The sequence below is a fragment of the Pipistrellus hanaki genome (genome assembly GCF_964339955.1).
Source record: "Pipistrellus hanaki genome assembly, chromosome: 11".
NCBI lineage: Eukaryota > Metazoa > Chordata > Mammalia > Chiroptera > Vespertilionidae > Pipistrellus > Pipistrellus hanaki.
In genome coordinates this window covers 437,241-463,470 of record NC_140513.1, presented here as the reverse complement: position 1 = coordinate 463,470, position 26,230 = coordinate 437,241, and the positions used below count along the sequence as shown (strand labels likewise).

Sequence of the window (26,230 nt, the reverse complement as noted above, 5' to 3'; positions counted from 1 at the left end):
TGACAATGTAAACTGTTAGCGTGTTGTAAGCCAAGCGCTAGGTGTACTTTCTGAGTCGGTTATGACCCCATTTAAAGGGCGTTGTGTAGGCAACAGTGTACCCATATTTATATTTTTATAAAATGCTGTAAGACTGTGAATTCTGTGCTGACTGCCTTCCTCGCCCCGGGGTTTCAGGTCCCGAACCCGCCGGGGGGAGGGGCCGGGCTGGGGGCAGGGCGGAGCTCTCTGCCGGAGGCCGCCCTCGGTCCCATTTTCTATGCAACCCCACACCCTGGCTGTTTGGATGCCGGGAATGAAAGGGGCCGGGATGATTCAAATTGAAATGAGGCTTCCCGGGGGCAGGCTGCTGACCCTGCCTGCAGAAATGGGGAGCGCTTGAGGACACAGGTGGGAGGGGCCCCGCCCCGCGGCCCCCCAGTCCTCCGTGGCCGCGGTGGGACCCGCAGGCGGCGGCCGGGGCACAGGTTACTCCACAAGGAGTTGTTCTGTATATTTTTTTCTAGATGCAAATAACGTTTTAATTATGTTAATTAATGCTAAGACCTTCTAGGCTTATGGAAGCTGTGTGTGGGCCCGGTCTGATCACCTCTAACTGGATGAAGTCTGCAGCCCGTCCCTGAGTGTACGATGCCCCTGTAGCCCAGCGTGGGAAATTTATCAATAAATTTTTCATTGATCTTTTTATATGAAAAGACAAAAGCTTGTTGGTTTTCCTTGGGCTCAGCCCCCAGGCGGGCAGGCAGGACTCGAGGGGCCAGGGCCGTGGGCGGGCACCCCAGCGCAGCCGCCGCCTCTGCTCCCTGCCAAGCAGCTGAGGCCTCGGACCTTCTGCCCCGAGCTCTTCCCTGACCCCTGACCCCCAGTCTGAGAGGTGAGGTCCGAGGGCACCCCCTCTGACTGCTGTGGGTTCATGCTGCTCACCAAGGGGCATCTTTTAAATTTGGGGGAACATCATGGTTGCTTCTCTCTGGCTCCGGGGCTGCGGCCGGAGCCGGGGGCCGGGCCCTGGAGCCGCCTTCCCCGGGGAGCACAGCCCCGAGCTGGGCCGCGTGGAGGCGTCTCAGGACCTGCTGACCGGAGCTGGGCCTCGGGGCCCGCCCGGGCCTGGGGGAGGGCCGGCCGGCGCCAGGGGAGCAGGCGGAGGGAGGGTGCACTCAGCCTGCTGCGGCCCCAGGCCCCTCCGAGGGTCTCCACCTCCTCGGACCCCTCCCTGCTTCCCAGGCACTTCCGTCACCTGAGAGGTGAGTGACCATTGGATGCAAATGAGCCGGCGAGGGGGGGGGGCCTGGCCACGGGGCAGGGAGCGTGGCCACAAGAACCGGAAACTCCGTCCCTGGAGACGGAAGTCGGGCCTGGGCACAGTGGGCAGCCCATGGGCACGGGGCCGGCCTCCACTGCCCACCCACAGCGGCGGCCACGGGTCGGGCGCCGTCTGAGACCAGAGGGGGGCACGGCCTGACCGCCCTCCTTCGGGGTCTCCCTGGTGGGAAGGCGGGGGTGGGCTGGCAGCTGGGGGGCTCTCCAGGCCCGTGGCTGCCGCTGGCGACTGGGCTCCCCGAGGCCTCTGCCTACAGCGGACTGAGCAAGGCTCCGCCCCACGAGGGGGGCCTCTGGGCTCCTGCTGCCTCTGCCTAGGGCCCCTCTGCACAGACGCCCTCCAGCCTGGCCCCCCAGCCGCGAGGGATGCCAGGGGCGCTGAGGGCAGGCCGGCAGAGCCCAGGGGGCGGCCCCCCAAACCAGGTTCACCCCCACGTGGTCAGGGCGCAGTGCAGGCCCCGCCCCGCCTTCCTGGGCAGCACAGGACCGCTTCCTGCACCCGGCCGCCCCGCCCCTCTCTCCTCTCCCCTCCCCCCACCTCCCTCCCCTCCCAGGCCTGCGGGAGGCGGAGGCTGCTCGGGGTGAGAGCAGAGGCCTGGGGGCTGCAGGGCAGGGGTCTGAGGGTCCAGCCGGGCCCCCAGGAGCCCCAGGAGGCGGGTCTGGCGGGCAGGGCTGGGCGGCTGGCCCCTGGAGGGGCTGCCCTGGAGGAGGCAGGCCAGATGGGCGTGGACAGGCCCTGGCGCGGGCCGTCCGGCTGCCTCCGCCTGACCGGGCGGGCGGGCAGGAAGTGCTGTCCATCGGGGCGGCCCTGGGGCCAGGGAGGCAGGACCCGCTCCGAGGCTGCAGGAGGGAGTGACCCGAGGGGCAGCCTGGCTCGGGCCAGGAGCCAGGAGACCTGAGGGGGACAGAGGGACAGGGGGTGCCTTCTGGGTCTGTCCCCGGAGGCTGTGCAGCCCAGCCCAGATGGGGCGCACACAGGCCAGGGAGCCCGGAGGCCTGGGGGCTGAGGACGGAGGAGGGGGTGCTGGGCGCGGGGCACAGCCTGAGCCCGGGGTGCGGGTGCGGGCTGCGGGGGGGGGGGGGGAGGGGTGAAGGGGGGGAACTGCCCCAGGAGGGGGAACTGCCCCAGGAGGGGGGCCTCGGTCCCAGGCCGCCCGCCCCCCCGCCCCCCCGGGACGCATCCTCCCGCTCCAGGTCGGACTGTCCGCTCTGTCCGTCTGTCTGTCGGTCTGTCTGTCTGTCTTCCCCATTCACTGCACGGCCTCTGCCCTCTCCCTGCTGGGGAGCAGCTGCCACGCTGATGAGGTGGCGGGAGGGGCCTGGCTGCGGGTGTGGGTGCGGGGGTGGGGGGTCCATTCACCGGGCCCCATCTCCGCATGCGAACCAGGGGGACCGCGGGGGCAGGGGCTGCCTGTGCACCCCAAAGCACACGGGGGGGGGGCACAGAGAGGGGTGCGTGTGAGCGGCAGGGACCAGCTGTCACGTGTCCTGGGGTCATGGCCTGGACCCCCGCTCAACCGCCTTTCCTCCACCCCCCACCCCCAGCACCCACCCCCCGCACCCACCCCCCACCCCCACCCCCCGCACCCACCCCCCACCCCCCCGCACTCACCCCCACCCCGGCACCCACCACCCACCCTCACCCCCCACCCCCCGCACCCACCCCCCAACCTCACCCACCACCCTCACCCCCACCACCCACCCACCCCCGCACCCACCGGACACGGCTGTGCGTGGGTGCGAGCGCGCCCTCGTGGGTGGGGTCGAACAGCACTGCGCGCTCCCAGGACTGGGGGCTGGGCGTGGGGAGCCCCCGAGGCGACACCTGAGGACCCCAGGCCTGGCGATCCGGGTCAGGGGTGGAGACTGGGGGTTCCCTCTGCCGCCCCCCACGGGCGTCCGAGGAGCAGGGGGAGGTAGGGGAAACGGGGGACCCACGCTGCTTCTTGGGCCCGGGGCGCCCTCCCCGCGGGGAGTGGGGGCGGCGCGTCCGCCGTGGCGGGGCTTTGGGTGACGCCCCGGGAGCCCCCCATTGGCCGGGGACCGCGCGCCTTGGGCTGTGCTGCCGCCCCGTGGCCGCGGCAGGAACTGCGCCCGGGGCCCGCGTCCCAGGCGTCAGCCTGCGGACTGAAGGATCCTGGCTTCCATTCCGGCAAGGGCTCGATCCCCAGTGTGGGGCCTGCAGGAGGCAGCTGATCCATGGTTCTCTCTCATCATTGATGTCTCTATCTCCTTATCCCTTCTTCTCTAAAATCAATAAAGAAATATATATTTTTTTATAAAAATTAAAAAGGAAAGGAAAGGGGCGTTGGGAGGGGCAGCTGATGGATGTGTCTCTCTCCTCACTGATGTTTAACTCTCTATCCCTCTCCCTTCCTCTCTGTAAAAGTCAATAAAACATATATATATATTTTTTTTTTAAATGAGGCCTCTGTTTATGACGCTTCACTTGTTTGGTGAAGACTCTGCCGGTTGGACGTGGGCGCACAGAAGGGCGGACGGGGCAGAGTGTGGCCGTGCCTGCCATGTTGGGATAAAACACCGGCTCGCCAGGCTGGGGGCTGGGCCTGTTCTTCCCGCCGGGAACGCCACGCACTCCAGCAGCGCGGTTTGTGTGAACTCTTTCTGAACGGAAACGGTGCTGTTTATGAGCAAGGACACACACTAACACTAACCCTTTCCTTAGCCCTCACCCTACACCTGACCCTAACCCTATGCTTAACCCTAAATCTACCTCTAACCCTATATTTAACCGAAAACCTACCCCTAACTCTAAACCTAGCCCTAACACTAACCCTATCCATAACTTCAACCCTAGCCCTAAACCTAACCCTAGCCCTAAGCCTAAGCCTAACCCTAACCCTAACCCTAGCCCTAAGCCTAACCCTAGCCCTAACCCTAACCCTAGCCCCAGCCTTAGCCTTAGCCCTGACCCTAATAACACTGGAACCGTGCTCAGTATTTGCTGTGCCGAGCTGTGGGCAGCTGGAGGAAAGCAGGCCCTCCTGGGCGGCAGAGTGCTCGGCTCGGCGGCGGCACACAGGGCAGTCCTGTGGCCCTGGGACTGTCCGGCCCGCCCCGCCCGCCCTGGGCTCCACCCGGACAGCCTGAGGGCAGAGGGCGTGTGAGAGACCCTCCCTTATCTCCGGGGAGTAATAAGTAACCAGTGCTTTGAATTCTCAAGGTCCCGGGGCCATAAACGCTCCTTGTCAAGGCTGCTTTTTATTTTAACCGAGGCCGCAAGATCGTTGGGCTTATCGTGTGTGTTTCTCAAAACCCATTCACTGTGGGACAATTCCCATATAATAAAGCACAGCCTCTCGGGGTGTGGTCCGTGGGGACAGAGGTTCGCACCCGTGTGACTAACGGCTCCATCAGAAGGCAGGACCCCGCCACCCACGGCCCGCCCGGCCTGCTCGCCCTGGAGCGCCGGTCCCGCCCCGGAACCATCCGGAAAGGATGAGTGTGGGGGTGCTGCCACCACCGCGCTGTGAGACCCACCGGCGTGGTGTCATGTTTAGGGGGGTGCGTGGGGCGGTCTTTCTTTTCTTTCTGTTGTTCTCCCTGGAAAACTCTGGCTGAACACACAGGGTTGTCCTCCTCCGTAGTTTCTCCGTCAACAGAATTATTTTCCTCAGGAAAAGTTCTTTTAAAAAAAATATATTCGTATTGGATTCAGAGAGGAAGGGAGAGGGAGGGAGAGAGAAACATCAATGATGAGAGAGAATCACTCCCCACACTGCTTGTGCCCCAACCGGGAATCGAACCGCAGCCTCCTGGTTCACAGGTCAACGCTCAGCCACTGAGTCACACTGGCCTGGCTGGGCAAAAAAACTCTCATCGATGCTTCTAACTCTCTATCCCTCTCCCTTCCTCTCCCAGCCTCCTCCTCCCAGGCCTCCTCCTTTAAAAAAATAAAAAAATATATATGAGGAGGCTGGGAGGAGGAGGCCGGGCAGAGGCAGCCAGGCCCATGTCTCCGTCTCCGGAGGCTGTGCTGCGGCCCCGGCCGGGACGCGGAGGGTCGGAGGGGCCTCGGGAAACGGCGGTGTGTCCCGGTGACTCATTTCCTTCCCACGGGAAGGACGGGCCTCGGCGTTGCCGGCCGGGACCTGCAGGAGCGGTGAGTCAGTTCCGGGAAAGACGCCTGTCCAGCTGGGCCGGGGCCAGCGGCGCAGGAACGGGTGTCCCGGAGGAGCTGCCGGGCCAGGGGAGCCGGCGCCGGGACAGGTGCTGGCCCGCGCCCTCGGCGGCAGCTGCGGAGCCGCGGGGGGCTCCGGTCCCGCTGGAATCGGGACAGGAGGCGGGAGGGTGCGGCCCAGCCGCTCAGACGGGAAAGGAACAGTTTTAGCTGCTTCTCGTGAGAAACATCGCCGTGAGGACCGTGGAGGGCTGCCCACGGTGTGTGCCACAACCGCGCTGCGTGCCCTGACTGGGGTTCGAACCCGCCACCTTCTTGGTGTATGAGCCGCCGCCGGAGCAGCCCGTCCTCCACCTCTGCGGGGCCCCGGCTTCCGCACCGTCCAGCGTGGGCTCGGCAGAGGCCAGAGCTCAGCGAGGGTTCCGGAAGGCCGGGGGCGGCCCTGGGCGCTCTGGCCGGCGCGCTGGCTCTAGGATTTCGGTGAAAGTTACGGAGGGGGAAGGGCTGTTCTTTTTCCTCCTCCTCCTCCTTCTTCTTTTTTTTTTTAAATGAGCCAGAATCCCAGGAACTTGTTAACCTTTTGTTTTGTTTTGTTTTTAAATTGCGGTAACGTTGGTTAATACATTCCAGGTGCACGACACTAATTGGAACTCTGTCTGCGCTCCACACTCAACACCCATCTCCTCTCCTCCCTCCCCGGCTGGCCGCCTCGGCCACGGCCACGGCCACGGCCACACACTGACATGGGCGAGCAGAGCCTTCTGGGGCGAGGGAGACAGCCTGAGCCTGAAGCGTGATGTCTGCAGCACGTGGCAAATTTACCAAAACTCGCTAAATCTGCAAATTTACCAAAACCCGTTAAATCTGCAAATTTACCAAAACCCATTAAATTGTCCACTTACAAAGAGTCAATTTAGTGGCCTGTAAATGACACCTCAGTCAGGCTGGTTTTAGAAAACAAGGTCATTATCTTGAAAGTTGGGGAGCTATTGGCTGGGGTGGGGGGCAGAACAGAGGACAGACAGGGGCTGGGGGGAGGAGGGGGCGCACTATGCTCGCCTTGGGGTACAATCTGAGCACCGTTCCCGTTCAACACTTTTCTCCCGTCACCGTCACCGCCAGCCCGGACCGGCCCCTTCCAGGCCAGCGGCCTCAGGAGATGGGTCCCCAGCCCATCCGCAGGCAGCGTCCCCGAAGGGAGTGACAAGCCCAAAGGGGTGACAAGCCCAAAGGGGTGACAAGCCCAGTCCCAGAGCCAAAGGCCCCAGAGACGCGGAGTCGGGGTGTCGTCTGTGGACAGGGAGCCCCAGGTGGGACCCCGGCGGGGAGGGGGCGTGACCTGGGGGGGGGGGAGCGGCAGGAGCTCCGGTGTAACTGCCCCCCACGAAGGGGAAAAGGAAACACCGCTTTGGGGGGACCGCGACCCGCAAAAAGCAAAAAATAAAGCTGCTCCGGGCGGCGGTTCGGCCTCGGACTGGACTCTCCCCCGCCCGGCCAGGGGGTTTGGGGTGGACGGGCCGAGGCTGGCAATCCCGGGGCTCCCAGCCCTGCCCCGAGCCCGGGTGGGGCCGCCAGCGGCTTTCCTCTGCGGGGACCCCCCCCCCCCCCGCCCCTCCCGCCCGGCCACACCCGCCACACCACCAGGCCGGCCCGGTCCGCTGACGGGAGGGGCTGCGGAGCCGCTGGAGGGACCCCAGGGTGGGGGTCGGGCTGAGGTCAGAGGTGGGAGGGCGCACCGAGCACCCCCGCTTCCCCCGGCGGCGCCCCCAGCTCCACGGTTCCCCCTCTCCCCCCGGCCTGGCTGTGTCCGCGTGTCCTCTGTGCCCGTCTCCCCGGGGCCGGGGCCCCTCCCGGGGGCGGAGCTCACCACCGGACGGCGGGAGGGACTGCGGCCCAGGCGGCCACCAGGCGGCAGCAGTGAGCCCCCGGGGCTGCGGGAAGCGCCGCCCGCAAAGCACAGGGGTGGGCGGGGGTGCAGCCGGGTGGCTGGGGGGGTCCTGCCCGCTGGGGGGGCTCCCCGGGCCTGGGGCTGGGGGACCGGGGCCTCCCCAGTCAAAGCTGGGGAGCAGGTTGCGGCAGGGAGGCCGGAGGTCAGGTCCCGCTCAGGCCGCCCCCTGCCCCGCCGGGACCGCTCACCCGCGGACACCACCCCCGGGCCGCCACCCGGGCGGAGGCGCCGCTGGACACGCAGCTTCCCCGGGACACCGAGGCCAGAGGCCCAGGCTGGGGCCCAGAGCGGGCAGGTGTGTGAGCGTGTGTATGTGTCTGTGTGTGTTTTTGTGTGTGTGAGCGTGTGTGTTTGTGTGAGCGTGTGTGTGCGCGCGCGCGTGTGATTGTGCGGAGAGGGGGCTGCCGCAGCTCCCGGGGCCGGGGTCACACTCAGCTCTACAGCAAGGTGACCAGAATCTTTCCAATCTTTCAAAAAAATCGTGGCTTTTTTTAAACGCCGCAGGACGCGGGAAAAATTGTTAGAAATTGGGACTGTCCCGCCAAACGCGGGACGATCTGGTCATCTTACCAGACAACCAACCGGCTGTGTGACCGGGAGAGCCGCTCACCCCGAGACCGTCTCCCGGTTCCGGGAACGCACCGCCCATCCCCGGAGCCTGCACGTGGGCACGCGGCGGAATGTGGCGAGTCCAGAACCCAGAGGGGCAGCGGGGAGGGCTGGGAAGTTGGGTTTATTGGGGCCTCGGGCGCGGGGCAAAACCAGGGGTCCACTCCCCGCCTTCCCCGGGGTCCCCCCGGAGTCTGTCGGGCGCCGGGGCCGGGCTACAGCAGGTTCACGCGGGCCACCACCTGCTTGCAGCCGGTGACGGCGAACTCGCGGCCCGCCACGCGGTAGTAGCTGAGCTGCTCGGCCAGGCGCTCGGCGCGGGCCTGCTCGGGGAAGAAGCCCTCGCCGGCCATCTCGTCCCGGAAGCAGCTGACCACGTCGCGCTTGTCCAGCAGCAGCAGCGGCACCACCGCCGCCGCCTGCCACAGCGGGTGCGCGCGCGCCAGCAGCGCCTGCAGCGCGGCGCGCAGCTCCTCCTCCTCCCGCCGCTGCTCCGCGGGCGCGCGGGCGCGGGCGTTGGGCGCGGCGGGCGCGCGGGACGCGTTCTGCAGCACGAAGCGCGTCACCTCGGCGCCGCCCGCGCTGCTCAGCAGCACGTAGACGGCGTTGCGGAAGCGTGGCGGGCGCTGCGGCTGCAGGAGGCCGTGCAGCTCGTCCAGCAGCGCCGGCGGCATCTGCTCCACCTCGTCCAGCACCAGCAGCGGCGTCTTCTCCTCCGCCTCGGCCCGCGCCACCACGGCGGCCACGCGGCGCGCCAGCTCCTCGCGGCAGGCCTGCGGGGCGCGCGCCGCGGGGCAGTGGTGCCGCGCGTGGTACTGCAGCACCAGCGCGCCGTCCTCCAGCGCCGCGCGGAAGTGGCGCGCCAGCAGGCGGCCCACGTGGCTCTTGCCCACGCCGCTCGGCCCGTGCAGCGCCAGCAGCAGCGGCCGGCTGTGCACGTGCGTGGACAGGTAGTCCCGCAGCAGCGCCACGACGCGCCCCACGGCGGCCGGCTGGCCGAACACGGCGCGCCGCAGCGCCTTCTCCAGCCCGTCCAGGTCGTAGCGCAGCGCGTTGTCGTCCAGGTTCTCGATGGCGTTGAGCACCTGGAAGCCCACGATGGCCACGAGCAGCAGCAGGCAGCTCTGCGCGCGGCTGCGGTGCTCGGCGCGCGGCCGGGCGCGGCGCGCGGAGTCCGGGTAGAGCACCACGCGGCTGCGCCGGCGCTTCTTGCGCGACGGCGGCGCCCTGGAGGCCAGCTCGGCGGGGCCGTCGAAGGTGAAGAACTGCGGCTGCTCCGCGCCCGCGCGAGGCGCCGGGGCCCCCGCGTCCGGCGTCAGGGGGCGCCGCTTGCGCTGGAGGCACACGCGGCGGCGCAGGCGGACCACGGCGCGCAGCGGCGCCATCACGCTCCGGCCGGGGGCGCGGGGAGCGGCGGCCCCGGGCTCCGAGGCCCTGGGCTCCGCGGCCTCGGGCTCCGAGGCCACGGGCTCCGGGGCCCCGGGCTCCGCGGCCACAGGCTCCGCGGCCCCGGGCTCCTCGGCCACAGGCTCCGCAGCCCCGGGCTCCGCGGCCCCGGGCTCCGCGCTGGGCTGGCCGCGGTCCATGGCGCGCGGGCGGCGCTCCGCATGCAGGTCGCCCTCCCTGCAAAGGGAGCACAGGAGGGTCTCAGACTCCCGCCCGGAGACCCGGGCCCCGCCCCCGGGAGCGCGGCCCCCTGGGCGCCCCGGAGCCCGGGCCGCGGCCGGAGGTCGCCCTTTGGACCCGGAAGCGGCTCCCGCGGGGCCCCATGCAAATCCCCGCGCCCCGGGCCAACAGCCGGGAGGAAGTGCGGGCGGGGGAGGGGACGCGCTGCGGCCGCTTATCCCGCGGCCCGGGCTTCCTGGAGGAGGAGCCGGCCGCCCGGCGCCGATTAGGGGTGAGGATGGGTCACGGCCCGGCTCCGCCCCGCTCGCCGCTCCGCCTGCCAGGCGCCGAGCCGAGCCGCGGGGGCACCGGCCGGGCAGCCCCTGGAGCTGGGAGCCCCGCACCCCGGGGGGGAGGGGGTTCCGGCCGGAACTTCTGCTTTTTGAGAATGGGCCCCAGCCCCAGTCCCAGGCCGAGCTCGGCCTCCCAGCCCCCCACCCCCCAAGATCCTCCCAGCACCCTCCGCAGGACACCGGTGGAGGGGCAGCGGGAGCCCCAGGGCCGGCGGGAGAGGGACAGGGCAGCAGGAGGACAGGGAAGAGCCCTGAGGACAGGGCTGGAGAGACGCGGGGTGCACCCCTGCCCCCAAACCACCCCATACCTGCAGCTGCGTCAGGCCAGCTCCTGCTGGACCCCAGCCCCCTGCAGCCCCTTGGGGCACAGGCTGCGGCTCAGGAAGCGGATTGCCGGCGGGTCAGGGGCCTGGGGCCTGGGGCCGGCTCAGGCCGGAGGGCAGCGGCACCTGCGGTCCCCTGGGAGTGACCAGCGGAGGAAGCCGGGGAAAGTTTCCGCTTCTACGCAGAGGAAGTGAGTCAGGGGTGTGTCCAGGGCGGGACTTGGGCTGGACGAAGGCGCCCGGCGGGGAGGCCTGGCTGGCTCCTGCGGGTCCCCTGACCAGCAGGTCACAACTCCCCTCAGCCCTGAGGGCCCTGCATCGCCTCCCCCGGGACCCAGGGACGTCTCCTCTGGCATCTGGCCCCGTGGGGGGAGGGGCGTCCACACATCCCTCCCTGTTCTCCCCCCACCCTCCCTTCCCCTTCCCTGACCCTGATCTGGGTCCCCAGAGTAGGGCTCATTTCCTCTTCTCCCTCCCTCCCTCTCTCCCTGCTCAGGTCACTGCCCTCTCTGCCTCCTAAGGTGCCGACCTGCTCAGCTGGCTGCTTCCTGCACTAGCACCCCAGTCCCCCAGTCCCACCACCCACCTCAGGGTCCCCAGTGCCATCCACCCACCCATGGATGGGGCCTCCCGTTCCTTCACCTGGGCTGGAGGAGCCCAGCCTCACTGACCTTGAGCCTCAGGGCCCCCAGGGGTCCAACCTGCTCGGAGTCCTCCCATAGCTGGCTCCCTCCTTCCCTCTCCTGGGCCCCCTCCCAGGCCAGATCCTGGCTCTGATTTCCAGATGGAAGCAGCCTCCAGATGGAAGCAGCCGGAGGGATCCCGAGAGCCTGCCCCCACCCCCAGCTTCCCGCTCCCACAGGCCGGCCTGCACCCTGCTCCACCCCTCTGACCACTCTGACACAGCTGGCCGCTTCTCCCTCTGGGTCCTTCCATCAGCGTACAAACATGTGTTTAATATTTTCTTCATCGCAGAGGGAGAGGGAGAAACATCAGTGATGAGTCACTTCTGCACGCCCCCTACTGAGGATGGAGCCCAAAAGCCAGGCATGTGCCCTGACCGGGAATCGAACTGTGACCTCCTGGTTCACAGATTGCTCAGCCACTGAGTCTCTGCCAGGCTAAACATGTTCCTTCCGTCTTGACAACAGACAGCAAGCTCCTCCTGACCGGCCCCAGCAGCCTTTGCCGCCCTCCCAGGTGCCCCCACCCGCAGAGCTGCACCTGTCAGGCCATGGACTTCTGTGGAGCAGGGCCTCAGTGTGCCACTGGGAAGGCGGGGCCAGTCCTTTCTGGTGGCCGCTAGCAGCCTGGACAAGACAGCCATGCCCAGCCCTTCCCGTGACCGTGGCCCAGAGGCGGACCTGCCTGGGAAGGCCTGACCCCGTACGGCAGCAACCCCCACCCCTCAGCACAGAAACGCACACGGCTGCTTTTACCAAAACGCTTTTATTGACACGGGAGTCACTGCAGACGAGCTGACCCTCACCTGCACAGAGTGCAGCTGAGCAGGGTGCACACCTCCCCAGGGTAAACTGAGGCAGCAGGTGGGGCCTGGGCTTGCCTCTGTCTGGGGTCCCAGTGTACTGTCCACTGTCCACCACATAAGTCCTTAGGGCCAGGCTGACCAGCAACGCTGCCAACCTGTGCCCACGCCGGCCGCCCACTCCCCTGGCGAGCAGGGCTCCCCACAGTGCCCAGGGGAGGCAGAGCCACGGCCAGAACGGTCCCGGGCCCACGCACACGACTGCAGGTCCGGGTGGGCGGAGCGTGGAGGAGGCACCTGCCCAGGGGGCCACCCTAGGTCTCAGCTCAGCCACCACCCACCCAGGAGCACCCTCTGCCTCCAGGAGACAGGGGTCCTCAGAGTCCCGGCAGGGGCTCCTGGCCGACGGGCATGTCCTCCCGGGGCCTGTCCACCCCCAGCGGGTGGGGGTGTCAGAGGCCGGCCGGGGCGGGCACCGCAGGGAGGGGCAGCTCCAGGGCGGGGGGCTCGGTGGCCGGGGGCGGGCTGGGCTTGCGCTGGTCCAGCTGCTCCAGCTTCTCGCTGAGCTGTGAGTGGAGCTCCCTCACGGCCTCCCCGCTCTGTGGAGACGGGGTGTGGGCAGGCGGCAGTCAGGGAGCCCCTCGCCCCCAGGCCGGGCAGGGCAGCACTCACCTGGCCGCTGGGCTCCAGCGCCTTCTGCAGGGCCTGCAGCCTGGCGGGCGCCACGCGGTGGTGCAGGTGCAGGAGGAGCCGCAGCACGTGCCGCTGCACATTCTCCTTCCTGAGGGGGAGAGGGGGAGGGGGAGGGGGGGGAGAGGGGAGGGAGAAAAGGAGAGAGGGGGAGAGGGAGGGGGGGAGGGGGAGGGAGAGGGAGGGGGAGGGAGAGGGGGAGGGAGAGAGGGAGAGGCCAGTGTGTGGGCTGCAGGCTGCCAGCCCCCGCCCCCGTCCCCCGTCCCCCAGCGCTCACTCTGCCCATCCACGCCCGCCCCAGGCCCCCAGCCGCACCTCGGGGAGGCGGTGAGCAGGAAGCCGTCGAACAGGCTGCTGCAGAAGTCCTCCAGGGCAAACTCCTCAGCCAGCAGCGCCAGGTTCCCCATGAGCAGGTGCAGAAAGATGTCGCCGAAGGCCAGGTCGCTGAAGGTCTCCACTGCGGGCACAGCAAGGTCAGCCCGCCTTCCCTCCCCACCCCCAGCAGCAATCCTTGGGGGACAGCATACAGCACTTCTGAGGGCAGGGTGCCCCTGGTCCTGGGAGCCAGGCGTGGGGCCTGGACAGGCAGGGGTGGGCCTGGGCCTCAGCAATGAGGCGGCTGTGGGGAGAGCGGGAGGGGTGGGGCCCCGGGCTCGGGAACCAGAGAAGAAACAACGTGGGCGCTCATCCCCGTGGAGCAGCAGCAGGAGGAAGCCACGGACATCAAAGCCCCAGGGTCCGCCCGCCGGGTGGCTCCGTGGTCGGGCGTTGACCCCTGAACCAGGTCATGGCTAGCTTCCTGGTTAGGGCACAGGCCCAGGTTGTGGGCCCGATCCCCAGGAGGGGGCGTGCAGGAGGCAGCTGATCCATGATTCTCCCTCATCACTGATGTTTCTACTCTCTGCCCCTCTCCCTTCTCTGAAATCCATAAACATACATTCAAAAAAAAAAAAAAAAAAGAAGAAGAAAAAGGAAACCATCTGAGCAAAAATGTGTGTCACCAGAGACGTGCGTGCGGCCAGGACCTGGGGACGTCCCGGCCTCGTGGTTTTTCGTGCCTTTCCTTCCTGACACAACCCTGCGCCGTCCACAGCTGGGGCCCTGGACTGCGGGACTCAGCGCTGACCACCAGAGGGACGGCCGCACGCAGACTCCCATGGAGGGGGGGTGGCCATGTGGCTTCACTTCCCACCACCTGGCCCCCCTGACAGCAGAGGGTCTGAGAGCAGAGCTGAGCTCCTCCCTTCATACGCCCCTTTCAGGAGGCGGGGAGGGGGCGGTCCCAGCAGGGAATGCAGGGGGAAGAGGGGGAGGGGAGGGGAGGGCGGTCACAGGGCGGCCCCCCTCACTCACCGAGACCGGGCAGCAGGCGCAGGAGCGCGTTCTTGTTCCTCTGCTTGGTGATGTGCAGCACGTAGTACAGCCCCACCTCGCAGGCCATGCGCTGCTCCTGCAGGAACCTGCGGGCAAGCACCGCCCTGAGGAGCGCCCTTCACACAGCTCCCGCCCGGCCCCGCCCCCGGCCCTGCCCCCGGGCCCTGCATACTTAGTGAAGCTCTCCGGCAGGGTGCTCGGGTAGCTGGCCGGGGCCCTCTCCTCCGCCGGCAGCTTCTGGTCCACGTTGAAGGCGTGGTCGTCCACCACGAAGGACATGAGCGTCGGCAGGAACTTGGTGATGAGCTCCACCTCCTGGGGGGCGGGGGGGGCGGCTCAGCTGGCACAGCCCCGCCCACCGCCCTCGCCCCGCCCCCTGCAGCCTGTTCTCCGCCCACCCGTTGCCCCGCCCCACCCCTTGCAGCCATGGGCAGGCCCCATTACCATCCTGGGCTCCTTGAAGACCTGGCTGTCAATCATGTCCCAGGCGCCCTGGCCCAGCGCCAGCAGCCGGAGCAGCAGCAGCAGGTCAGGGCTGTCCTGCGGAGAACAGGCCTCAGCGCCAGCTCCCCGGCACCTCCCTCGCTCAGTGGGGTCCTGGCCGCCCTGTCCACTCCTGCCCTCGCCCCGAAGGCCGCACGTGGCCAACCAGGCGCACTCACCCTGGGCAGCGTCTCCAGGCTGACCAGCTCCTGCAGGTGCCGGACGGTGCTCAGGGACAGCGTGTTGATGGCGAAGGGGTCACACAGGATCATGGACAGGTCCCTGCGAAGCAGCGGCGTTCACGCAGAAGCTGCGGCCCACGGAGGCGGCCACGCCGGGCAGCCGCCCTGATCTGCAGAAGGCGCTCCACCCAAAGCGAGCCCCCCCTGCACCCCCCACACACACACACACGCCCTCCCCAGGGGCTCACAGGGTGACACTTGCACCCAATGTACTCACAACCCCGAGGAGTTAAAGTTCTCATGGAAAGTAAGCCACGTCTGGTTCTGGGGCCTGACCCTGACTCCGCCTTCAGCCGCGTCCCAGACACATCCCAGGCAGTGGGCACGGCGAAGGGCGGCCCTGCCCACCCCCAGCACAGGGCCGCGGTGTGTCTCCACCGTGGGAAGGGGTGCCCCGCCCCCCTTAGACGCCGGAATCGCCACCACAGTGGGCAGGACCGGGGTCCGGGCTCCACAACGGCCAACGCTCACCCCAGGACTTGCTCCTGCCCCTTCTTCACGCCGTCGAGGAACCCCTGCAGCTCGCGCGCCCGCTTGCTGTCCACAAAGCGCTCCCGGATGCAGGCGTCCAGGCACCAGGTGAACTGTGGGAGCGAGTCAGGGCGTGAGGGGGCCCTGCTGGCCCTCGGCTCTCGCTGCCCAGGCCTTGGAGGGTCAGGGCCCCCGTCACCTCGCCAAGACCGGCTCGGGGCCAGGACCTGTCCGAGGAGCAGGACGCACATGGCCAACAGGCCTGGGTCCCCGCCCACCGGCCAGCGTGGGAGACAACGTCGGAGTCTGTTCTAAAGGGGCCCCCTCGGCCTCAGAGTGACACCATCTCGGTGCACAGCACCCGAGGGGACCAGGGCGTGGCAGAGCCCAGGTCCAGAGCAGCCTGAGGCCAGAGGGGAGGGCCAGCCCGGGAAGCCCGGAGGCAGCAGAGGCATCCAGGAGGGGCGCCCGCAGCAGAGGGAGTGACGGAATGGCAGGTGGGAGACATGGCCAGGGACACCCCGCCAGCCGATTCAGCGCGGCGGCAGGCGGGGCGGTGGGAGCCCGGAGCCAGGGGCCAGGGCTGGCGGCCCGCGGGGGACGGGAGCAGGGGCGGCGGCGGCAGGCGGGGCGGTCGGAGCCGGGAGCCCAGGGGCAGGGCTGGCGGCCCGCGGGGGACGGGAGCAGGGGCGGCGGCGGCACCTTGTGGCACGGGTCCACGGAGCAGATGTCGCCCACGTCCAGGTCGTGCAGGGACATGAGCAGCTCGGCGCGCAGCGTGCAGTAGTGCACGTTCCGCGTGCGCAGGAAGAGCGTCCGCAGGAACTGCAGCACCATGTCGTACAGCTTCACGTTCTTCCCCACCATCTGCGTCAGCTTCTGCACCACCTGGGGCAGGACCGGGACGGCGTCACACACCCAGGACCGCGGAGTCACACACACAGGACCACAGTGTCACACACAGGACCGCGGAGTCACACACACACACACACACACAGGACTGCGGAGTCACATACACAGGACCGCAGCGGCACACACAGGACCTCGGAGTCACACACACACACACACACACACACACACACAGGACTGGGGAGTCACACACACAGGACCACAGTGGCACACACAGGACCTCGGAGTCACGCACACACAGGACCGCGGAGTCACACACACACACACAACCACAGCGTCACACACAGGACTGCGGCAGCACACACACAGGCCCCCAGCCGCTGGTCACCACACAGGCCCCCGCAGCCCCCTCGCTTGGCGTCCCTCTCGGGACTCAGGCGGCACCTTCTCCACCCCTCCTCGCAGGAAAGGCCAGTCTCCACAGGGGCCGAGAGCCTCTCCCCTCCCCCCGTCCCCTGTGAGCCCTGGGCTCTGGCCATTCGGCCTCCGTCGCCCTCAGCAAGCCCAGCCTGCCCTCCGCCAGGCCCCTGCTCACACCTCACCCCGCTCCTCTGCCGCCTCCCACCTCACGGCCCTCGCCAGCCGCCCAGCCTCGGTGACCAACACGTGACATTTCCAGGAGTGTCTGCTCCCCCATGAGTGCCCCACACAAGCGCCCCAACCCAGGGCTGCCGAAGCGTCCAGGCCCCTATGGCAGGCAGGCGGCCCTCGAGAAACGTCTGTCAAAGCAACTAACAAACCCGACGTAAAAGCAGAAGTCGTCCCAGAGCTGAAGCACACACTGAGCTTCAGCAACAAGACTGGCCGAGGTGCAGTCACGTCCCTGACGCCCCAAGGCCCAGCCTGGGCACAGTGAGGCCAGCCCGCGACCGGTCACTGTACAAGCCCAGCCGTCCCGGAGCAAACACCCACCCGTCCGGGGGCTGGGGAGGGGCTGGCCAGGCCCTCAGGCACCCACCTGCCCACCTCACCTCGCCTTGGCGCCGAGCCCGGGGGGAGGGGCTGAAGAAGTTGTGCAGGACGGAGAGCTCGGAGCTGAAGAGGGCGCGCTCCTTCTCCAGGATGTACTGCTTCAGCAGAGGGGACACCTCGTCCCCGAAGAGCGCCTGGTTGTCCTGCCAGATCTGCCGCTTCACCTCCACGGCGCAGGCCCGGTACAGCTCCTTGTCAGCCATGACTAGCTTCAGCTTCTTCTCAGGGACCTACAGGACACACGGGCCTGTGAGCAGTGCCTGGGCCCCGGGTCTGCCTCCCACAGGGAACGGGGCCCGGCCGCGTGGCTCAGGGACCTACAGGACACACGGGCCTGTGAGTAGCGCCTGGGCCCCGGGTCTGCCTCCCACAGGGAATGGGGCCCGGCCGCGTGGCTCAGGGGTTGAGATCGACCCATGAGCCAGGAGGTCACGGTTGGATTCCCAGTCCGAGCACATGCCTGGGTTGCAGGCTCCATCCCCAGGGGGGGATGTGCAGGAGGCACCGATCAATGATTCTCTCTCATCAGTGATGTTCCTATCTTCCTCTCCCTTTTCCTTCTACTCTGAAATCAATGAAAATGCCAGAGGCCCATTGCACAAGGATTCCTGCAAGAATAGGCCTTCCTTCCCTGGCTGCCGGCACCCGGGACCCAGGCCTTCACTCGGCCCGGAACCGCCTGCCACCACTGCAGGATGCCGAGGCACAGAGCATCCCAGCCACGGCCATCTTTGTCCCGTGAACCTGCATATCCCCGCCTTACTGGCTGTAGGTGCCGCCGTTTTTGTTGCAGTGACAGTCAATGTGTATACTCTGTGTTTATTAGAGAAGACAGTGAAAAAAATAAAGAGTGCGTGGTTGTCCCGCCAGATCTGCCGCGTCACCTCCCTCAGGAGGCCTCAGCACCACTCCCCGGCAGACACCTCGAACCCAGCCCCCACTGACAGCACCCGTGGCTGCACCGGCTCAGCCCCGCAGGTGCAGCAGCCATGCTGAGCCCACAGCTCTTTTCCAGAAGGGGGCTCACACCCCAGCTCCGGTCTCCGGGGCCCAGAGGACACACTCCCGGTCACACAGCCTCGGGGGCAGCCGACCGGGGACCCTCCCCGGGCCTCGCCGGGGGCTCGTAGGGAGAGGCCAGCCCAGAGGACACACTCCGGTCACACAGCCTCGGGGGCAGCGGCCCGGGACCCTCCTGGGCCCAGCTGTGTGCTGACCTGCGGCTCACCTTGGGCAGGTGTTTCATGACGCACATCACCACCGGCTGCAGCGATGGCATCTTCACCAAGGAAAAGCTCTTCTCCAGCAGGTCCTCCAGCTTCTTGTACCTGGAAGACGCCCGTGGCTGAGGAGCGGCTCGGGACCAAGCCGGCTGAGGGGACAGGAGGTCTGCGGGGCCAGGCCCCGGGCTGAGAGCGGCTGCCCTGCCACCGGCCCCCTACCTCTCCTCAGCCTTCCCCTCCGAGGCGATGGCCGACACGCGCTCCAGCAGCTTCTCCCGCAGCTCGTCGAATACGGACTGGTGGAACTCCAGCCGCGGTGTCCCGTGCAGGTCCAAGAAGGGCAGGGCCGACTGCAGGGAGGGCAGCAGCACGCCATTCTCTGTCTGGGGAAGCGGAGGGTCAGGGGATCGATGCTGCTTGCTCGCGGGCAGCCGCGTCCTGCCCGGCCCTGCAGGGCCGCAGAGCAGAGGCGGCGGCTGCAGGGGTGTTTGGCGGCGCCGGTCTTAACTACGGAGCCGCCCAGAGGTCCGGCCGCGGGCACGAGCTCTGTTCACCCGGTCCTCCATCCCGGGAACAGATCAAAGCGAGCAAAACCGCCCACTTTCCACGCGGCCCCGCCCCCACGGCCCGGCCTCCCCGCCCACGGCCCGGCCCCCGCGCCCACGGCCCGGCCTCCTCGCCCACGGCCCGGCCCCCGCGCCCACGGCCCGGCCTCCCCGCCCACGGCCCGGCCCCCGCGCCCACGGCCCGGCCTCCCCGCCCACGGCCCGGCCTCCCCGCCCACGGCCCGACCTCCGCGCCCACGGCCCGGCCTCCCCGCCCACGGCCCGGCCCCCGCGCCCACGGCCCGGCCCCCGCGCCCACGGCCCGGCCTCCCCGCCCCGCCCCGCCCCGGCCTCCCCGCCCCGCCCCGCCCCGCGCCCACGCACCTGGAACTGCTCGATCGCCTTGAGCGGCTCCGTGCAGTTGGTGAGCGTCTCCTTCAGGTCCTCGCCATTGGCCACGCCCAGGTCCTGCAGCCCCGCGAACAGGGCCGAGGCCCCGGTCCCAGGCCGGCTCGGCGCCCCATCCCCACCGCGCTCCGCCGGCGCCGCCGCGGCCGCCGCAGGCCCCCCGGCCGCCCGCTCGCTTGGGCCGCGGGGGCCGCCTGAGCCCCTCTCCCCGGCGCCCTCCAGCTCGGCCAGGTCCCGCCCGGAGCGCGGCGCCGCGGGACCAAAACCGCCCACTCCCGCCCCGCCCCGCGGGTCCCGGGCTAAGCGGTCCGGCCGGAAACGCTGGCGCCGCGCGGAGGTTCCTAGAGAGGAGCCGGCCCGGCCGAGCGGCTGTGGCGACCGCAGCTAGGCCGCGCCTCTGCCGGTCCTGGGCGCCGCTTCCCCGCCCGCCGCAGGGTCCGCCCGCCCTCTGGCCTCGTCCTCCGTCTGGGCCCGGGGGCTGGGAGCGGGGGCGCGGTGTGCGGGCACCGGGCGGGGGCGGCACGGAGGGGGCCGTTTCCAGGCAGAACTGACACTTTGGCTGAACAGGCTCTTTATTATAAACCCTGAGGCCGACCTCACAGCCAGCCGGGTGACGCGGAGAAATGATCCGATTAGGGGCAGCGACCTGGAACGAACCGGGAGGGCCTGTGGGAGGAGCCCTAGGGTGACGTCAGCTCAGAGTGTCGCACCAGCCCTTCCCCAACTTCCGCTTCCGGTTCGTGAAATTCCGTGTGTGCTCTGCTGGCTGCCGGCTGGACCCTCTGGGGCCCCGCTCCGCGCTGTATTCCCAGGCTTCTCCCCGGAACCGTCCGGCGGTTTTTCTTTTTTTTTTTTAAATGTATTTATATTGATTTCAGAGAGGAAGGGAGATAGAAACATTAATGATGAGAATCATGGATTGGCTGTCTCCGAACGCCCTGGACTGGGAATGGAGCCCACACCCCACGCCTGTGCCCTTGACCGGAATCGAACCCGGGACCCTTCAGTCCGTAGGCCGCCGCTCTATCCACTGAGCCCAACCGGCTAGGCGTCCAGCGGTTTCTTGTTAAAGCCCGTGCTTGTCCGTCTGCCTCCGATTGCTGGATTCGATGAGTCTTCCTGTTTCCTTGGGGATCAGGCTGTTTTGAGACCGGCTCGCCATTGGCCCATGCTTTTTGGAATACGGGGTGTAAGGATTGAAACCCGCCAGCCTTGGTTCCGGCCCGGACTGGACAGTCTTGTTGAAAGCGTCCAGCGGTTGCCCCGCCCTCCTGTGACCAGGCGGCCGCTGCTGGAGAGATTACCTGTGGCCCTTGCTCTAGGGAAGTCTCAGTTATTTAAGTGTTTTTAAACATATTTTACTGAGTTTTTACAAAGAGGAAGGGAGAGAGAGAGAGAGTTAGAAACACTGATCAGCTGCCTCCTGCACTTCTCCCACCGGGGATGTGCCCGCAACCAAGGTACATGCCCTTGACCAGGATTGAACCTTTCCATCCGCAGGCCGACGCTCCATCCACTGAGCCAAACCGGTCAGGGCTCAGTAATTTAAAATTGTTTTTAAATATATTTTATTGATTTTTTACAGAGAGGAAGGGAGAGAGATAGAGAGCTAGAAAGGTCGATGAGAGAGAAACATCGACCAGCTGCCTCCTGCACACCCCCTACTGGGGATGTGGCCGCAACCAATGTACATGCCCTTGACCGGAATCGAACCTGGGACCTTTCAGTCCGCAGACCAACGCTCTATCCACTGAGCCACACCGGTTTCGGCAGTAATTTAAATATTTTAAGGCCGCCCCTCCTCCAGGAACTCAGGTTTGAAAGATGAGGTCACGCTTCATGGGCATGTTTCACTAACTGGACAGATCTGACCAAAAGTAATTCCGAAGGTCAGTGGCTGCTGTGGGGAACCTTGGAGGTTTCCAAACATTTTTCCCCTCTTAATTGCTTCTACAGAGAGGAAGGGGGGTGAGGAGAGAGAGCGACATCAATTGGCTGCTTCCCCATCTGGGGATTGAACCCACAGCCCGGGTGTGTGCCCTGCTGTGAATCAAACCTGTCACCTTTTTGGCAGCAGGACAACGCTCCACATCGGCCGGAGCCAGACAGACTTTCTTAAAACCGAGTGGGACAGTAACAGCTGGAACTGGCAAAGGTGAACGGAATGCCTGTTTCCAGTGGTATTTTGAGGCTTACAAACGTTACCTAGAATCTTAAGTTGCCTCTTTACAAAATAAAGTTTCTGCATGAACAGGGGCTGTTGAACTTTCTTTGGGGCGGGGCATGGGAACAGACAGGGTGGTGAAGGCTTGAGGCAAGGGGCGGGGGGCGGAGGTCAATGCAGAAAAGAGGGGACCTACGTCATACATTCAACAATAAAGATTTTTTAAAATGAAGTTACTGCCCTAACCGGTGTGGCTCAGTGGAAAGAGTGTTGGCCTGTGGACTGAAGGGGCCGGGGTTCGATTCTGATCAAGGGCACATGTCCAGGGTGGCCGGCTCGATCCTAACTGGGGGACGTGCAGAAGGCAGCCAATCAATGATTCTTTCTCATCACTGATGTTTCTAACTCTCCCTCTCTCTTCCTCAATAAAAATAATTACAAAAACAAAAACAGAACACACCTGGTGTCCACTATGATTGCAAAGAGCCCAGACACTGGAAAAGGGACTCACAAACATGAGCGCATCAGGCACCCTCAGCCCCCAGGCAGCCTCCTTCTCCCCGATTCCTGGTGATGGGGCCCTTCCCGCCGCCCCTTCATCTGCTCAGAGAAACCCCCCTGCCTGGCACCCACAGGGCACACCCTGACTTCACTCCCCTGGACGGGGTCATCACCTCCCCCTGCTCCCCGTGCTCGCCCGCACTCACCCTAGCCTGCCCTTTCCCGTTCTGGACAAACCCACTTGGTGACGGGACAGCCCGCCGATCCCGCTGTGGCCGACAGAACCCTGTCGCTTGAGGAAGCAGAAGCTCCCGGTCCCGCCCGCCCGCGCTCCCAGGGCGGGTGACACAGGCCTGGGTTGGCAGTGGGAGTTGGCACGGAGGGTGTCCCCCCCCACCACGGGCACGGGCCCCAAGGTGGCAGGCTCTCCGGCCGGCAAGGCCGCAGCTGAGTCCTGCGATGCCAGAAGCTCCCAGGGCCGGTGGGTGCTGCCTGCTTCGCCCTCTCGCTGGGTTCCCGGCGGCTAAGTAGGCCGGGCCCTGACCCAGCACCTGCGGCCACTCCACCCGCCTGGTGAACTGCCAGCCCCAGCCCCGTCCCCAGTCCCCACCCAACGCCACCACCCCGTGCCTTCAGGAGCCCCCGAGCTTCGCTCTGCGGACACCCCTCCCTGCCGCCCAGCACACCCTCGCCAGTCCTGGTGCACCCGCTCCCCGCCTCCTCCCCGCAGCCCAGCCCGCCGCCTGGGACCCATCCTTCCTGCGTCCCACTTCTGGCTTTGAGCCCCCGGTTGGGTTTGATGGTGGGGCAGCTATGGGTGGGGCTCCCGTACCCCCACCCTGGGCCAAGCTCCCCAGGCCAGGGCTCCCACAGCTCTCTGTGGCCCTTGGCCAAGCCCAACAACAACCAACTGCAACCCTAACTGGTGTGGCTCAGTGGATAGAGTTGGCCTGTGGACTGAAGGCTCCCAGGTTCGATTCTGGTCAAGGGCATGTACCTTGGTCGCGGGCACATCCCTAGTTGTGTGTGTGTGTGTGTGTGTGTGTGTGTGTGTGTGTAGGAGGCAGCTGATAGATGTTTCTCTCTCATCAATGTTTCTAACTCTCTATCCCTCTCCCTTCCTCTCTGTAAAAAAAAAAATCAATAAAATGTACTTAAAAACCAACCACCAACTGCAGGCCCACCGATTTGCTGGGGGGCTGGGACTTGATCCCCAGCTGGCTCACCCCTAGCAGTCACCGGTGAGTGTGCTGGGGCTCCTGGGCCCTGGCCTCCCTGCAGCAGAAGTGTTTACGGACCCATAGGGGTGCTGCCGCCCGCCATGGGGCCACCCCTGGGGCAGGCCGGTAACCCAAAGGCCAAGCTACTGCATCAGGATAGGCCCGAACCGGGGAGCCCGGGGCTGTGGCTTGGCCTGCGTGGCCCTGGGCGGGCTTGCCGGGGCTGTGGGCTGGGCAGTGGGGCCAGGCCCTGCGTGGTGGTCCTCTGGGCCCTCCTCCTGGCTGTGCAGCTGGCCTCCGCCCAGACGGCCGTCCAGGGAGTCGGGCCCCAGCTCTGGCAGTTTCTCAGTTCAGCAAGCAGCCTGGCTCTTGGTAACCGGGTAGCCTGCTGGCCCCCTGAATGGGGGTGTCCTGCACTCCCCAGAGGGACCCTCCCTACTGTCTCCGCCCGTAAGCCTCAAGCTGCCACCCCCCGCCCTGGAGGGGAGCGGGAGCGGCGGCCAGGGAGACCCCTCAGGTAGCCAGGCACCACCACGTCCGAAGGAACCAACAGTGTTTCTATGTCGCCTGGTGGGCAGGCGGGGCTTTGGCTCCTGTCCACAGCGCACAGAGGGCTGGCCGGCCAGAAGGGGGTCAGGGTGCCCAGAGGGTTAGGCGCTGGGTGGCGGGTCCCTGGGGCGCTGGCCGGCCGCTGTGTGCAGGGGGCTACAGCGAGCAGAAGGGGCCCGTTTCGTGGCGCTTAGGCCTCCGCACGCCCTGGATGAGCACTCCGGGCGCCGCGGGGAAGCGGGAGTTGTAGCAGTCCTCCACGTGGTAGGCGGCGGGGCCGGGGCTGCGGGCTGCGGAGGGAGAAGGCGGGAGCCCATGCGGCTGCGCCCGCCACGGCCCCGGCCTCCCCGCAGCCCGGCCCCGCTCCAGGCCTCCGCGCAGCCCGGCCCCGCGCCCCGGACCCCCCGTGCCCCGGCGGCCCCGCGCCCCGGCCCCGCTCCCTGGCCGCCCCGCTCCCCGGCCTCCTTACAGGCGTGGACCCAGGAGGCCAAGGCGGGCGAGCGGCTCATGGAGAAGGCGGGCGGGCGCAGGCTCTGCAGGCGGCGCCCGGGAGCGATGTCGTAGGCGGTGGGGCTGGGGCGCCTCTCGCCCGGGGGCCGCAGAGGGTCCTGCCACGGGGGCCGGGCACAGCGACCGGCACCCCGGGCCCGCAGCAGCCTCAGGGGCGTGCGCGACTGGGCGACCTTCGGGACGGGGCGGCGGCCCACGAAGCTGATGGCTGGGAAGGCATGGCCGCTCAGCTGCTGGTGGTCCGCCAGCGGTGGCAACTGGGGACGAGGAGGCGGCTGAAGCCCCGCCCGCCGCCCAGGCCCCGCCCCAGGCCCTCCTGCTCCGCCTCTCACAGCCCCGCCCCTTCCCCAAGCCCCCTCACTCCAGTCTCACAGGCCCCGCCCCACAGGCCCCTCCTGCCCCGCCCTTTCTCCAAGGCCACTCCTACTCCAGCCCCGCAGGCCCCGCCCACAGGCCCTCCTGTCCCGCCGCTCATAGCCCCGCCCTTTCACCAAGCCCCTTTCACTCCGGCCTCACAGGCCCCTCCTACCCCTTCCCTCACAGCCCCGCCCCCTTCCCCAAGGCCCCTCCCACTCCAGCCTCACAGGCCCCGCCCATAGGCCCCCTGTCCCGCCTCTCACAGCCCCGCCCTTTCCCCAAGGGCCCTCCCACTCCGCCCCCACAGGCCCCGCCCCCAGAACCTCCTGGGCCCGCGCCCCACCTTCTCACTGAAGGGCCTCTCGCTCTGGATCCACACGGTCTGCCAGGCCCCGCGGCCAGCGGCCTCTGCGGGGTGGGGGGGGCAGGGTCACTGGGGGGCAGGCTGGGGGCGGGCCACGTCCAGGACCCGCGCGGGGGTGGGAGCGCGCAGGGAGGGGCACGCACCGGGGATGGGGCGCTTGCGGCCGATGCTGAAGTGGGGGTGCGGGGAGGATTCGCGCACCGAAGCATCGGGCACCTGGTACGTGGCGGGGCCGGGGTAGTCCGGGGCAACCGGGATGCGGGGGCGCTGCTCCAGCCCTGGCAGGAAGCAAGCTCTGGGCCCGGGCAGCCCAGCAGGCCCCTCCCGCCGCGCCCCAGGCCAGACCGCCCCCCGCCCCCCGGCCCCCTCTCCCCCCCGGCACTCACACAGCGGCTTCTGGTCCCAGTCCCCGGTGCAGACCCGCCAGGACTCCGGGAGGCTGCCCAGGTTCACCCGGAGGCCCTCCGGGAACTCCTGCACCGCCGGCGGCCGCACCTTCCCGCAGGCCCAGGGGCAGGGGCCCCACCAAACAGCCTCGGGCCTGCAACAAGGGGCAGCTCCGTCCGCAGTCCCTGCAGCGCAGCGCCCCGCCGCCCCGCCCCAGCCTCCCCCGCCCTCGGAGTTACCGCAGCGGCATTAAGGTCTCCTGTCGCAGGGGGCCGTGGGTCCAGTGTTTGCCGCTATCGATGTAAAAGTTTGCCAGGAATTTCACGGCCTTCTGGTCGAAATTCATTTGTCAGTGTCCCTGGCCGCCTCCCTTGTGGACACCACCAGGCTCTGTGACCTCAACGGCCCGTCATGCCGGCCCCCCCACCCCCACCCTGCTGCCGGGAATTCCAGGTCCAGCCCTGGAGGGGCTGTGGCCATAGGATCCCTCCACTGACCTGCCAGGTGGGTCACCCTGGGCCACCCTGGCCTGCCTGGCTCAGTCCCCTCCCCCTCATACCCCCTTCCTTGTCCCCACCCTTCTCTTCTCTGGATTTCGGGGGTCCACTCCAGCAGGGGTTCTGGGCGGACTGGCCCGGGCTGTGGGCAGACAGGGCGTGGGTGCTGTGCAATGCCCAGCTGTGCCCGGCCGGCTGGAGGGAGGCACGAGGGCGGGCTGGGAGGTCCAGGGAGCTCCCGGCCCCACTGGAGAGCCAGCCCTCAGGAAGGCCAGGCCAGGCCCATGGCCTGAGGGGACTGTGCTGGCCCTGGAGGTCACCGGGGTCCCCACAGGGGAGAGGGTGGGAGCCTGCATCCTGCCTGGGGGCACAGAGGCCAGAAAGTGTTCCAGATGATGGGCCGCCCAGGCCAAAGTGCAAATGAATGACACCCACCCGCACTGAGTGAGCCCATCTGGCTCCACGGCCCTCCACGTTGACCTGCGTGCCAGCCCCAGCCCCGGCCTTGGCCTCACCCCCGGCAGGCCCTGGCCGGCCGGGGAGGCATCTGGGTGGAGAGGCTGAGGAAAGGGCATTTAT

At 67.5% G+C, this 26,230-nt stretch overlaps 3 protein-coding genes across 3 annotated transcripts; all 3 read right to left on the bottom strand.

Annotated features, from left to right (window-relative positions):
* Positions 1-7,875: 7,875 nt before the first annotated feature.
* Positions 7,876-10,478, bottom strand: TOR4A (torsin family 4 member A). The gene is made up of 2 exons (XM_084898906.1): positions 10,285-10,478; positions 7,876-9,641 (listed from the first exon to the last, which is right to left on the bottom strand). Exon 2 carries the CDS (start codon positions 9,602-9,604, stop codon positions 8,234-8,236), a length of 1,371 nt encoding a protein of 456 aa, XP_084755032.1. The 5' UTR covers positions 9,605-9,641; positions 10,285-10,478; the 3' UTR covers positions 7,876-8,233.
* Positions 10,479-11,732: 1,254 nt separating this feature from the next.
* On the bottom strand, positions 11,733-21,783 carry NELFB (negative elongation factor complex member B; the record flags this gene model as incomplete). The annotated part of the gene is made up of 14 exons (XM_084899120.1): positions 11,733-12,384; positions 12,458-12,566; positions 12,791-12,932; positions 13,829-13,935; positions 14,022-14,164; positions 14,294-14,389; positions 14,512-14,614; positions 15,046-15,158; positions 15,748-15,933; positions 16,926-17,156; positions 18,155-18,254; positions 18,369-18,532; positions 19,079-19,486; positions 21,778-21,783. The coding sequence occupies 14 exons, from the start codon at positions 21,781-21,783 to the stop codon at positions 12,238-12,240; spliced, it is 2,055 nt and encodes a 684-aa protein (XP_084755246.1). The 3' UTR covers positions 11,733-12,237.
* On the bottom strand, positions 20,338-25,511 carry STPG3 (sperm-tail PG-rich repeat containing 3). Its single transcript, XM_084899119.1, has 5 exons — positions 25,394-25,511; positions 24,911-25,308; positions 24,747-24,811; positions 24,006-24,303; positions 20,338-23,826 (listed from the first exon to the last, which is right to left on the bottom strand). The coding sequence occupies exons 1-5, from the start codon at positions 25,498-25,500 to the stop codon at positions 23,693-23,695; spliced, it is 1,002 nt and encodes a 333-aa protein (XP_084755245.1). The 5' UTR covers positions 25,501-25,511; the 3' UTR covers positions 20,338-23,692.
* Between the last annotated feature and the right edge of the window lie 719 nt (positions 25,512-26,230).